Genomic DNA, 14,047 nt, shown 5'->3' on the forward strand with positions numbered 1-14,047 from the left:
TGTCTGGGAAACCAGGGACCTGTTGAGCCTTCATATGCTTTTTAGGGTACTGAGAGCAGGTTTAGGGGAAAATAAAAGATCTGTTCTGTATCTGGAAGCTTACTTAAATTTGATTTCTTCTGGTAATGTTTCTTTATAGCATCTTTATAGCAACGTTAACATTTATATGGCTGCTTTCTGTGAGAGTTGTTTAACTAGCTCACCCTGCCAGTGTCAGCAGGTGAAGCAGTAATTATTCCATACATCAATAAAAAAAGGGATTAACTTAATAAAGCAGGAAAAACTTTAAAAGAAGTGCTAAGACAAAAAAATTGTGCTTCTCTTTAATAACTCTGCTAGAATAGTGTAGAGCTGGGTGCTACAAATACTCATTGAATCAGGTGTTTGGGAACTCTGAACTAAGAAACTTGTCAGCTTGCCTGCTAGCTGCTCTAATTGAAGAAGGGATTTGTCCATGTAAATGTAACACTGAATTGGTACCATTAATTAGAGTAATTTACAGCCAGCAAAAATATACTTCATGGTTAGATTAAATATTGGGATAGCTAGAATTTGCATTGCCTCTTAGTTTGAGGTATCCACATGACTAGAGGTTTTACTATTCATTTGTGCTGTACTTTTCATTGCTCTAGGGGTTAAAATAACTCCTGGGGAACACACCCTTTTTTGCTTGCCTTCTCACTCCCCTTGTCTCCTGCATTGCATAGCAACTAAGCAATTTTGTTTGACTTGCTCACCCTGCCTATCACCTCTCATGACTCCAAATGACCGGAGATAACTGCTTGTGTAGCATCAACCAAAGCAGTAACTGCTTTTCCTCCTAAATCTATGATCTGAGTAAACATTTAAGCTTCAAGTAGGATTTCACTGCTCTTATTTACAGGATTAGCTGACTAAAGGGAAAATTGTACATTTCTTTTCTTTTGCTATTGTTTTTGTGTGTCCTGATGATACCTAATCAGAGGTGATCTCTAAAGAAAATGTATTATTATTCTTCATTATAATTAAAGTGTCCTTTGAATGCAGTCTGTCACACTGAAGTGAATTTACATACAGAAGAGAAAAACTAAATTATGCCAATGTTACCACTTAATCAAAGTTACTGACTTGCATGTATCTGGGAGAAAAATGTAAAGGTTGTAAGTTTGGATTCCCTTTCTTCATATTTTTTGTTTGTTTTCCTGAAGTCACTGAACTGTTCTAGGAAGCCTGAAGCTAACTGACACAGTGTCCTCGAGAGCACCATGAGCCTTTGACATGATGCTCTCCAGGCATGGGAAGAGCTTGCCAAGTATGCTGCTTCTGAGGATGGCCAAAGGCTGATGCCTGTGGAGGGAGGTAGAAGGAAAGAGTGAGCCTTTTATGGGATTGCCTATGGTAGTAACCCCAGCTTGCCACCTGCTGTGTCTCAGGGACTTCCTGCAGAGTTTGTGGCATTCAGGTTTTTTTTCTTCAATTAACTCCTCTGGTCTTGCCTTGTACCCAGCAATCTCAGGGGATTTATTAAGTCACTCAGTGCTCTGAGTTTTCATGTGTATTATCTGATGACGTAGTACACATAGTTATGTGGGGTTTTTTCCTTGCTTGATTTGTCATAGCAGCTTTAGGCTGCCATTGTTCAGTTTTCATCTTTGTGTCTTCCAGCTTAGTAGAAATTATCATTTTAGGTAGCTGCTGGTAGAATTCTGAAATGATGGGTTCATATATAATGCTCTGTGAACAGTGTTTTTTGATGATACTGCTCAATTTTACCAGCAGATTCTAAGTCATCCTGTGATGTTTATAGATGAACCTTTCTGATCTTTTGAAGCCTTTTGTCCAGCAAGAGAAATTTGGTTTCTGACTTTTGTGACATATTTCCTTGTAGCTGTTCTGCTGCTTCTGGGTGCCCTAATGGCCATAACAGAGCTAAAAAAAAAAAATAAAAATTAAGAACTTTTTACTATTAGCCTCTAAGGAAGTAACATACTGGCAGACGCAGACAGCAATACCTGGCAGTGTTTCTTAGCTTGTGCTTTTTTAAATTAAAGATTCAAAACATTCAAGGAATGAGTGGACAAAGGTAGAGCAAATATGAAATGATGTTTGTCTTTCCTAGCATATGAAATTCATGCATGCCACACTCTTTGTAGATCATAAAGTTCTTGATCCTGAGGTGAACCTACCTTTTGAACTCCCACTCAGAGTCATGCCTCAGAACTGCCCTGGCTAGTCTCCTTGTTCCAGTACAGGAAGTTTGCATTGAAAGTTACTTGTCCTGCACAATATTTGGCTTTTCAGGTTTTGTTTTGTACATTTCTTCTCATGGACTTCAGAAACTGAAGTGAAGCATTCCCTATTTCTGATACATTGCAAAGCTGGTCCTAATATATACATTTTTTAAAGGACATTAGCAGTGCAACTTCAGAATAGGATAACTCCATGAGCTACCAAGTTGCAGGTTGTTAATTTTGCCTGAAATGTACAACTGGGTAGTTTTAAAGTCAAATGCTTTCTAAAATGCTTTCTAAAGCTACTCCTCAGATTACATCAGGGTATGTAGCAAAGCAGAATGAGGCTCGAACCTCCCTGACTGAAAGCACAAACCCCTGTCATCCACCCTCTTTCCTTTGCTTCTGTTTTGTCAAGCAAAAAATCCCACTGTTCTTTTGGATAAGCTCATCAGTATATTCTTGTGAGAGGTAACTTCTATACCTTCTTCCCTTATAAGTGTTGTAATAAATATTATAGCTGCCCACTGCTGCTTTGCTCATTGAAGATTAGTCAGGTGTTGAGACAGAAATCATTACATTAGAAAAAAACTGGCAAAAAGGTGTAAAAAACCCTTGCCAAACCTTCTGCTAAAGAAACACTTGTAAGTCTTGCTTTGCACAAACTGCTACTGAAATTTGTTCAAGTTTATTTGACAGGTGTGCTACTAGCATTGAATAGCTAATAAATATAAAGTAGAAGATGAAGACCTTTAGTTTGCATTACTCTAAATGTTAAGACTGTTGTAATGAAGTCAAAATGCTATTTTGTGTTAGTGTTATTTGTTGACATTACTCATTCTTGAGTCTTAGAAACATAAACTGCTTCTAGTTGTTCTCTTGGCAGTTGAATATTAGGGCTGTTATTTCATGCTGCAGTATTAACTGCAGATGGCTTAGCTGTCTGCCATCCTCTGCAGGTTTTAAAGCCTGGTGATGCTTTAGTGAGTGTAGGAAAAGAAAAATATGAAACCAAAGCCTGGAGTGACTAATAATTACAATTTGGTATGTGTATGAGAGAAGAGGAACAGCTGAGATGTTTTCTATAACACATTGTACTTCTGCTCAAAATTAATTAATTCAGGCAATGAAAAACTTTGTCATATGGAAGCTCAGACTAATGAAAGTGAGAAGAGATTAATTTGCTGAAGGTGTAGATTAATAGTAATAAAGTACTAGTAAAAGATGGGTGTGACATGCAGGTTGCTAAAGTGGAAGGTCTTCTCAGCATGGTGTCTCCAGTAGAGATGTGACTATAATAAGGATGTTGCTGTGGGCTGGGAAGCCTGGTGTTGCAGTTCTCTGCCCTACAAGGAGCTGCATGGATGTACTGGAAATCTCTCCTGATTGCTGGGGTGTTATGTTGAGTCATAGCAATAATTATAGCTCCTGGGTGAACTGCTCAGGTCATGGTGTTCAGCTTGTCAAAACATTGGTTCCATATAGTGCAGGCAGATGACTCAGGCAGAATCAAAGGCTGGCATTTGCCATTATGCTGAGGATGTCAGTGACAGATGACATGAACTGAATATTTGTGCTATGAAACCGTTACCCTAAAGAGAAATATGTTATGATATAATTTTAGAATCATAGAATAATTTGGGTTGTAAAAGTCTCTTAAGTTTATCAAGTCCAATGAATAACCCACCACTGCAAGTCCACCTCTAAACTATGTCCCCAATTGCCACATCTACATATCCTTTAAATAGTTTCGTGTGATGTTGACTCCACTGCTTCCCTGGCAGCCTATTGCAATGCTTGACACTCGTTTGCATGAAAAAAAAAAAAAATTAATGTCCAATCTAAACCTCCCTTGATGCAACTTGAGGTTGTTTCTTCTTGTCCTGTCACTTTATTAGAGCTTGGTGGACCTGATTTTCTCTCTTTGGGCTTGAAAATATGGTTCTTTTCACAGTGAGTGTCTCAGGGACATTTGATGTGCAGCCCCTAGTATTAAGTGGCTAACCTTTTTTACTATTCTTAAATTGGAAATGAGGCTGTAAATGTTACATGAAATGCATCAGTGCAAATGCATCCTTAAAATTTATAGAGTTGGAGGAATTTGGATACAGAATTTGTATACCATAATGAAGTAGGCATGCAGACAACTACACAGGGTACAAATTTCAAGAATAATCTATAATATGCTGTGTCTCATGGAACACAAAATTATTGGAGTTTGTGAGCTTCTCATATATGATACTGTGTTTGTTTTGTTTTTCCTGTCTGCACAGAATTTAAAAAAACAGTAGTGGGGGAGGAAGAGATGAATGTTTTAAAGAGTATCAAATATCTGTACACAGAAGTCATTACTTGGTTTACACAGAGCGTGGCTTCATTTGGTAATACTTGTAACCACCAGGAAGAAAAGACAATGCTTTTCTGAAATATTACTTATAACAGGAAAATGCTGTAGTTGCATATTTCTCTCCCTTTCTACAAATTCTATCAGAGGCTGATACTTCACTGTGCCTGAATGACTGATAAACATTGTGTGGGAAGCTGCTGCTTACCTGTCTATTCCAATTATATTTACTTCCTTATGGAGAAATGGAATGTGAAGTTTCTCTATTTGCAGAGACCAAAGCATTTTTTGGACATGTTTATACTAGAATAAATTTATACTCAAGGATATGAAACAACTAGAATTGCTTTTTGTTTGCCCTGTTTAAACTCCCACCACATAAGCTTAATTATGCATTTTGAGGTGAAGACTAAAGAATGAAACTTTCAGGAGCACTCAGAATTCACCTGATTTTTACTGCAGTGGTTTCAAAATGGTTTTCCATAATTTTTAATAGAAAAAGTAGTTAGAGCAGTGCTAAGCACATGTGAAAATCCTACCTGTAATGAGCATTTGAATTATATAAAAGATTCATGCCTTCTTTCAAACTGCCTTAGGAGACCAGCTTAACACGGAAAGTATTTTATTGCTTAAGAGATAAACAATTGCAGCAACCAGAACCAAGAATGTTTTTCAGTTTCATTAAAAAATCCCCACAAAAGGTCAACTTGCACTTTAAAATGTTGGTGCAGAAATCAGAGCAGGGCACTGCAAGCCCACGCATCTTTTGCAGCCAAACTTCTGCTCTAGGTTGCTCTGTGTTTTGCATGTGAGAGTCGCTGCATAGCATCTATTAATCGTACATCGTTGAGATGTACCCCACGTACCTGTGGGGAAGTGGTGGGATGCACTGTGCTTTCTCATCCCCCGCCTGTCCCCGAGGTCGCCCGGCCTCCCGGCCGTGCCGGCGGTGCAGTGACAATGTCTCGGTGGCACAGACAGGTCGCCAAGCAGCAGCTGCCTTTGCCAAGCCCCTTGTTTGGAGCCGTGACCGCTCCGCGCACGGCTATTTGTGGCACGGAGTGAAATACTCCGCGGGCTTGGCTGGCCACCGAGCCGTCTCTGTAAGAGTCCCTGTCTGTCCCTGGCAGCCGCCGGCATGGGCGGCAGATTGGAAAGCTGGCCGGAGAAAGCAGCGTGGAATGAGGCGGCACTCATCCTTCAGCAGGGATTAGGCAATGCACCTATTCTTGCTGTTGTTTACCAAAGCCCTTCTGGTAACCACAGTGGAACATTTCTCCCTCCCCCTTCTACCATTTCCTTCAGCACCTTCCCTACCATCAGTTTTGGCTTCTGATAAGATCCTCAGTGTGCCAAGAGGAGACTGTCTTTTTCTTTCATACATACCTTTTCTAGTTGAACACTCAACTCCCTTTTCTATCTCCCTCTAACGCTGCATCTTTAACAACAGGCTGGTAAGTTTTGTCCCATATCTCAGGGAATGCCCTTGGGAAGCTGCTGCTACAAAACAACCCCTTACATGCTTCTCACTCCCTGTGGAGACAGCTTCACCTCAGAGCAACCTAGAATTCCCTGATGAAAATGTAGTGTGTTTTTAACAATGTATTTCAGATCTTGGCAGCATGCCTCCTGCAAAATGCCAGAAAAGAGAAAGATAGCCAGCTGCTCTGGATTTGTGGATTACCAGACCTTCACAGTAGAAGCTGTGTTTTGCTTCAGTAGCATAAAGGCCTTTTTTAAACTCCTGTCAAGCTCCTTTCTTGCTTAATGAAAAAAAACTGAGAGTCATTCCTCCAGCAGCAATGGTAATATGACTGGAGAACCAGGCAGCTTCTACTTATTGCATATATGGAGTCCCTATTACTTTGAAGGACTTCTTGACAAAAACTAGGAAGATAAAACCAGGCTTTTTGAATGGACATCTTACTGCACTAACCTGCTGTACTACTTGCTTTGCTACAGCCATGCAGAAGATTGCACAGTAGCAAGTAAATGTAGCAAGCAAGAGGACATGAGGCAGCAGAAGTGGCTTCCAGCCACATTGATCACCTGTGGATTTCAGGTTACTGCAGGAGTTGTATTAGTCCACCAGGAGAAAGACTCTACAGGGCACTTTTGATTTGCAGCAGAATGTTCCCAAGAGAATTGTCTGTGATCTGGGACAATATACAGGAAAAGTGTTGGGAAATTGTTGAGGAAATGTTGATAAGAGGAAGGGATATGCTAACTTGCTGTTTCTTATCTTAGTGGCTTCATGCACCTGCACTAATCCTGGATGAATCAGCATTTTTAGCACACTGCAGTCAGTCTCACTGAAGTTTTTTATACCCACAGAAGCTCAGCACTGACCTGTGCAGAAAGTGTTGGGAGGCAAGATGAAGAACTGGCATCACTATACCTGCATGTCTGTTGCCGGACACTACTCGTTTTCATCACTCATGCTCCAGAGAATTTAGGAACCTTTTGTTCCAGGACTGCAGTGGTGCTCTGGCAAGATCTTTGTGGCCTAGGGCTACAACCTGAGCATTGCTCCATCTGGAGCTTGCCCCATGACAGATAAAAATAGGGCTTGAGCTGCAGCCAGGCTGTGTCAGGGGTGAGGGTGCAGCCTCCTTAGCCTGTTAGAGCTTGTGACTCCTGCTAGCTCTGGCATAGGGTGAATAATCACACCTACAGACAGGCAAATAAGCAGGGTCATGCTGCCTGGGTCCCACCCATGCCAGGAAATAGCTTGCCTAGGGGGTTGCTCCTTGTTGAGGGGAAGTGAAGGAAAGACACTGACCAAACCCATTCCACAAATTTGTCAGCAGAAGCAGCAGTGTGGGACTGTGTTGGCTGAGCTGCAGGAAGGTGGCTGCGTGCAAGCTCAGGCCTGCATGGAAAGTGGCGTGTGGGCTGCTGTATGCCTGCTGAGCTGTCCTAGCTAGTGCTGAGAGATATGGCCAAAAACCATCCCGACCCTCTGTAGGAAGCTCCTAGGAAAGGTGCAGGTATATTAAGAAACTGTAGCCTTGACTGGACCTTCTGTCATATCCTGTGACAGTACAAGAGGAAATGGCCTCAAGTTGTGCCAGGGGAGGTTTAGATAGGAGATCAGGACAAATTTCTTCACAGAAATGTTGTCAAACACTGGAATAGACTGCCCAGGGAAGTGTTAGAGTCACAATCCCTGGAGGTATTTAAAAGATGTGTAGATGTGGCACTTGGAGACATGATTTAGTGGCAATGTAGCAATATTAGTTTAATGGTTGGACTTGGTGATCTTGAGGTCTTTTCCAACCTACATGATTCTGTGATTCTCTGATCTTCTTGTTCTAGTTTCTCTATTTGTTCCCGTTACTCATCTCCTTCTTGTCATACTCTGCTTCCTCATACCCCCTCACAGACTAGCATTCTTTAGCTACCAGTGTGCTGTGTGTTATGAACACAAAGTACATGCAGTTCTGCAGTTCAACTGTTTGCTAATAAGGCTGAGACAGTTCAACACAAAAGTTAGTTACTCAGGAGGACTTCCCAAAAGCCTTCCTTTTCTGCAGAATGAAAGCGCAGGAAGCTGAATGTCCCACATTTACCACAAGGACTGTGCTTCAAGCAGGGAGAGCTTGAAGAAGTGTAATTATTAGCTGCAAATCTTACTTCAGTTAGTCTTCATACATTGGATAGTTGTTCTAAATTCAGAACATCACTGGAAATAAAGCTTTGGTTTTCCTCCATCTTATACTGTCCATTATGACATGCCTGTCAGTTAATGGCCTGAGAAACAACAGAAATCAAACTATCTGCCTGTACCAACTCCTTGTCTGAAGTACTGACAAGAGGAAGGACACCTATAGATAAATTCAACACATATGACTTAGAAGACTGAAGTGGAGCATTAAATGCCATTTTTACAATGCAATTAATGCACTATAGCATTAAAGCAATATTTACCTGGAGACAGGAATCTTCTCCTCCTGCTTTCTTTCCACTGCTGATTTGTCCATGATAAAATGTTGTTGGACTCTGCCTCCACACCCCTTCAGCAGAAAGAAGCTGCAGAAAATTTTGGTGGTGTATTTATGTGCTCACATAAGTTAATCACACCACAGCTCTGCTGGGCAGCTTCTGTCAGCAGCCAGCAGCGAAGACCCTTTCCAGCACCCAAGTTTACATGAGGAGCTGGCAGGGGAGTGTTCTCTGTGCACAGCCAGCCTCACTAAATCTCAGTGTGACAGGCTCACAGCTCCACCACTGAACTTTTAACTTGAAGCTCTAGCAGGGCATTGAGTAGCTCCAGCTACATGACACGGAGCTGTGAAAGTAAATCACTTGGCTGGGAACAAGGGGGAAGTCCAGCATATTGTTTTGCAGACTTTGCCTGCAGCTTCTTTGCAGTACAAGCATAGAATATATCCACCTGGGAAAGCAATCAGAGCGAGATGGACTTCCAGCGCCGAGCTCAGCCGTACCCCATCCCAGAGGATGAAGAGGTTGCTTACAAGGTCACTCCTGATGCTCACAACTCTGCAGGAAATGAAGACGAGAAACCAGTGTCAAAATTGCAACGTAGGCACAGTGAAATAAAACTCTACAAAGAGTTTTGTGACTTTTATGCAAGATTGTAAGTTCATTCTGTTCAGCTTTGGGGTGTAACTGCAGTGACCTTACTGGTGTATTTTATGTTATGTATTTTATTATCTGAGATCTGAGGCTCAGGCTGTGCAAGCTGTTCTCTCATTCAACCTTTGCCACTGTTCTGCTTGAAACATTGCCAGTTGTAACTGTCAACTAAAATGTGAATTGTTACTTTAAATTTCATCCTTAATTGCATCAGAATTTTTTACCAGCAGTAAAAATGGTGTTGGAATTTGTAAAGCAGTCTCTCTGCCTTCAGGTTTTTTGCCAGTTATTCTGGGCAAATGGATAAACTGCTTCATTAATGCAGAAGTATTACATACTTCACTGGTTTTACATATATGATGTGTTTCAAAGTGAAGCACTTTTTCCTGAAGAGAGAAACTTTCTGTTTGTTTTTGAACCTTGTTTCATGTTCTTGCTTGGATTATACTTTATTTACAGCAGTGCCTAACATTAATGCTCGAGTAATGTTGAAGTGATGATGAAAGATCCCAGTTTCTCTTGTGGTTATTCTTAATTTAGATTAATAAGGAGGATGGGGAAACAGACTGAGATTTTCCCCCACAGAAAGCATACACAGTCCATGAAGACCATTGGTGAGCTTTATAGCTAATCACAGTTTATGTGTATAATCACTGCAGTTTGTCCATAGGTCTCTTTTTTATGTATGGGTTAGGCCATTCTGCATCTGACCTTTATGTGAAATTTGCCCACTCATTTCACTGTGAGGGCAATGGGTATTTGGACTTCAGTCAACATTTTCCTCATCTGCAAAGATCAAGAGAGAGAGAAAAGAAAGTACCAGCTAATAATAACATGTCAGATGTGACCTTGTGTAGGGCTCTTCTGTGAGACAGTGTAAGAAATAGATAAAACACATTCCATTTTGAACCACGTGCTAAGTGTTTGCTTGCTCCCTTGGATGGTGTGCAAGGAATGAATTCAATTCCTATTGAACATGGTGGGAGCCCAGAGGCTTTATCCCCTTAAAGACATAAGAAGGAAGGCTTGGCATCTTGCAGAGGACTGCAGGCTCTACACTTACAGGCATAGCATGATAGCTGTGTCAAAATTTGTGCATGCATGTACATGTGTTTGAAACAATGTCACTTGTCTAAGAACCTAACAGCCAGATATATTCTTAGTTGGTGGTTTTGTCAGCTGACATCAGATTGTAATGAAACTAGACCACTGCCCTATATTTGCTCCGTGCTACCACATGGTATTTGGGCAGAGGGGTGATCCTGAAGGGCAGAACTTTGAGAGTCTAGATAGGAGTGACAAAATGTCTCTAAAGGGAAAATCAAAAGAGCCCTTTTCTGGCCTGAATTAACTGAAACACAGCTGTACTGTCTTCTGCAGATGTGGACAGCTACAACACTGCCATTTTTTCGGTCCTCTGCCTTTGAGAAGCAACCAAGGTTGCTATTTCAGTATTTCTTTGCATCCCTGACGCAGTTGCCAGCTTGTGTTGGTTGTGTGTGGGTTGCACTGGGGCAGCCAGAGTATTCCCACCCTCCCTCTTTGCCCTGGAGTGGGCTATGAGCTGGCACATGATGAGCTGAGCTCCCTGAGATAAACCCTAACAAACCAATCAAAAATCCCATGACTTCAAACTAAATTTGTAAAATGACTTTAAGCAATGCAGAGCTTGTATAATGGATAGTTATTTAACTACTCTATTTTTCATTAATATCTGCCAGACTATATCCTGCATGCTTTTTCACATTGTTTATTTAGAGCTCTGAACTAATGCTGTTATATATATATATATATATTTATTTATTTATTTATTTAGAATTAGGAATTGGTTTACAATAAATAATTTATGTTTTCCTATGTGATGCCAGTCCTCCATCATTAATATTTGTCCTTTTTTTTAGTAATTTTAATATATTTCATAATTTGTATAGTACTTTGAATTGCCTGTATTTTTTTCATCATGAATGTGTCTGTAGTGACAACGTTTCTGTTTGGGGTTTTTAATTAGAGTGCACCACAGGGGATTTGATTCTAAAGAATTAGGGAGCAGGGAGAAGTGATAGTTTTATTTCTGAGGAGATGCCAAGTCGTGAAGTCCATTGAAAAACTTGTGTTGAGCAGCTTAGCATTAGGTTGATGCAGTATGGCCTGGTGTATGTGGGGGAGGGAAAGACCCCTGAGTGCTGTTGTCTATTTAGGCTAATTTTCTATTTTTTTTTTTTTTCTTTTTTTGCATGGCAGCAACATGGCGAACGCGCTGGCAAACGCCATCTGCGAGCGCTGCCGGGGGGGCTTTGCCCCTGCCGAGAAAATCGTCAACAGCAACGGTGAGCTGTACCACGAGCAGTGCTTCGTCTGTGCCCAGTGCTTTCAGCAGTTCCCCGAAGGGCTCTTCTATGAGGTAAGCAGGGCAGAGGACCCCTCCTGTATCCATATCCCCTCTTGAGCCTTCATTCCTGCAGCAGAAGTAACTACAGACAGGTGGATAGCTTAGAAAGTCACGTGGGAGGATCTGGGCTCTGAAAGAGTATGCCCAGTAAAGGGAGAAAAAAATCAGGAGCATTTCTGTGTTAATTTGGAGGACATCAGTATATATAATGTTCTTTAAATGTGGACTGTGATGTTATCAGCACTGAGAGAAAAACTCCTGGCGATTTTTTCTCAGTGCAGATCTTTTCCCTGAAATTTGTAAGTCTGATGTATCATACCAGAAATACAGAGGAAACATACTGCTTAGAGGAGAAAGTCATATAGAGAGAAATCCCAGCATCCTGTGGTCCATAGGAGTTTATTGCTGAATTCACTGAGCACAGCTTGGCATTGGAAAAGATCCGTGTGTGAGCATGCTATGATCCAAACCAGACAGGGCCAGTGTAAGATCAACTATTAAGTTTTAATAGTCCAGAGCATTTGAAATTATCAGTTTTTAGCACGCTTTCAGGGATTACAACCTGATCCTATTCTTATTTCTCAGCTCCAGGTTTATTTGCCTTATCTTAGGAGAGTATTTTGATATAGGTTTCATTTTCTTTTACGTCCCCCTATCACGGGAATTCAGAATGTGACTCAGCACAAAGTGACTTTAGTGAAAGCTCTAGACTGGTTCATAAAACATTAAGTGATTAGTATAGGGAACAATAGATAGTATGAGACAGGGAATTACTGTCAGAGAGATAAGGCACTGCTCGAGTAGCTTACAGTCCATCTTGGGGTAGCAGTTACAGGACTTGTGTCATATGATGATCTGAAAAGGAGCAGAGTGTAAAATCAACGATTCTGTGCTCTCACATACAGGTGTCATCCTTTGGCAAGAGCACAATAGTTTATCTTCCAGAGAAGCATTTCTGATTTTACAGAGCCATGTTATGTAATGATGAGGAGAGGCTGAGGGAAGAGTGTGGATTGCAAAAGAGACTGGCTAAGGGGATTCCTGGAGATTTGTTTTTTTCTCACCTTGTTTGAGGATCAAAAGGCTCTAAGGATAGTGTTACACAAATTGTTGTAAATCAGCCTCTAATGTTCCATGAGACATCAAAAGGTGAGCTGCAAGACAGAATTAATTAAAAGAAACAAAAGAACACCCCCAGATAGTTAACAAGTTGCATTATAATTGTTAATATATACTGAGCTGACTCTGTAAAGAGTCCATCCTTTCACGTTAAGACCTGAGGCAAATGTAAAGTGATACGAACATTTCAAAACTAAAATAACTATATTTGTAATTATATTAATAAAGTTGTCTTAAACCAATAAAATGTATTTTCTCTAAATAATGAATACTTTATTCATTCTTTTTCTGACTCAAAAAAGAATGAGACATTCCAGGGACTTCTTTCAGAAAGCTGAGTGGTCCTTAAAGATAAAAGTTTGGGAAATTGTGCTCTAGGCATCTTGCATCTTCTAGGGGAGACTGCAGCAGAAATAAAGTCACACTTTTGGACCTAGTTCAGGAATGTTACAATCTCTCTCTGTTGCTCATGGGTGGCCATACCTGAATCTCAGTGGCAGAGACAAGTATCCTAGTGGTGCTTCAATACACTGTATTATAGGCATTTTTATTCCTACTGCTACCTTGTTAAGATTCATATTCATGATGATTGATCCTTGAGCACTCTCTTACTGCAACATGCTGCCCTCAAAGACAGTAAGTCAGAAGTGAGTGCCAGTGAGTCCCAGGCATGAAAATAACACTGCATGCTAAAGATATTTTGGGTAATGTTGTAGGGTTTTTTTCAGGCTGGGTAGCTTGAGAAATGTTAGCTAGAAAGTGGAAAGTTTCAATTAGGATAGACACTTCTTGCCACAATTATTACAGAGCTAAAATAACATTGGATCGGCTGAGGGAGCTGAGCGTGTTCAGACTCAAGAAGAGACGACTGAGAGGGGACCTCATCAATGAAGGGAGGAAGGAGGATTATCTGTCAGGGGAGGGAGCCAGGCTCTGTTTTGTGGTGCCAAGCAATAGGACAAGAGGTAACGGGCAGAACCTGATGCACAGGAAGTTCCAGCAGAACATGGGGAAAAGCTTCTTTGCTGTGCTCTGGTACAGGTTGCCCAAAGAGATTGTGAGGTCTCCCTCACTAGAGATACTCAAGAACCATCTGAATGCAATTCTGTGCAGTATGTTCTAGGATGACCTTCCTTGAGCAGGGAGGTTGGACCAGATGACCCCTCCTCCAATCTGACCCATTCTGTGAATCTGTGAGAGGAAGGAAAGCCCTGAGCAGGTAGAAGATGGACTTATCTTAGGTTCACAAGTGCTCAAGAGTGGCTGACAGTGCTCAGATGGCTTGAGATAATCTGTATCACTGTCAAGAAAAGCAGTGACTGGAGAAGATGGGCAGAAAGGACATCTTCCTCAGACTGCCTTAATGCAGTGTTTGAGAAGTTGGAT

At 41.1% G+C, this 14,047-nt stretch overlaps 1 protein-coding gene and 1 long non-coding RNA gene across 8 annotated transcripts in view; one reads left to right on the forward strand and one right to left on the reverse strand.

Moving 5' to 3' along the window:
* Positions 1-14,047, forward strand: part of LIMS1 (LIM zinc finger domain containing 1) — a 66,379-nt gene that overhangs the window by 38,312 nt on the left and 14,020 nt on the right. For 5 of the 7 annotated variants that reach the window (XM_079302154.1, XM_079302155.1, XM_079302156.1 and 2 more), the window contains exon 2: positions 11,395-11,554. In XM_079302154.1, coding sequence (XP_079158280.1) covers positions 11,395-11,554 — 160 coding nt within the window. Of the gene's footprint in view, positions 1-8,817; positions 9,155-11,394; positions 11,555-14,047 lie in introns of those variants that run through there. The other 2 variants (XM_079302150.1, XM_079302151.1) reach the window with 1 other exon arrangement.
* Positions 1,366-8,622, reverse strand: LOC306800271. Its single transcript, XR_013773791.1, has 3 exons — positions 8,485-8,622; positions 6,491-6,710; positions 1,366-1,908 (listed from the first exon to the last, which is right to left on the reverse strand). It is a non-coding gene; the product is annotated as an uncharacterized lncRNA (long non-coding RNA).

This window comes from Erithacus rubecula, assembly GCF_903797595.1.
Source record: "Erithacus rubecula genome assembly, chromosome: 1".
Classification (NCBI taxonomy): domain Eukaryota; kingdom Metazoa; phylum Chordata; class Aves; order Passeriformes; family Muscicapidae; genus Erithacus; species Erithacus rubecula.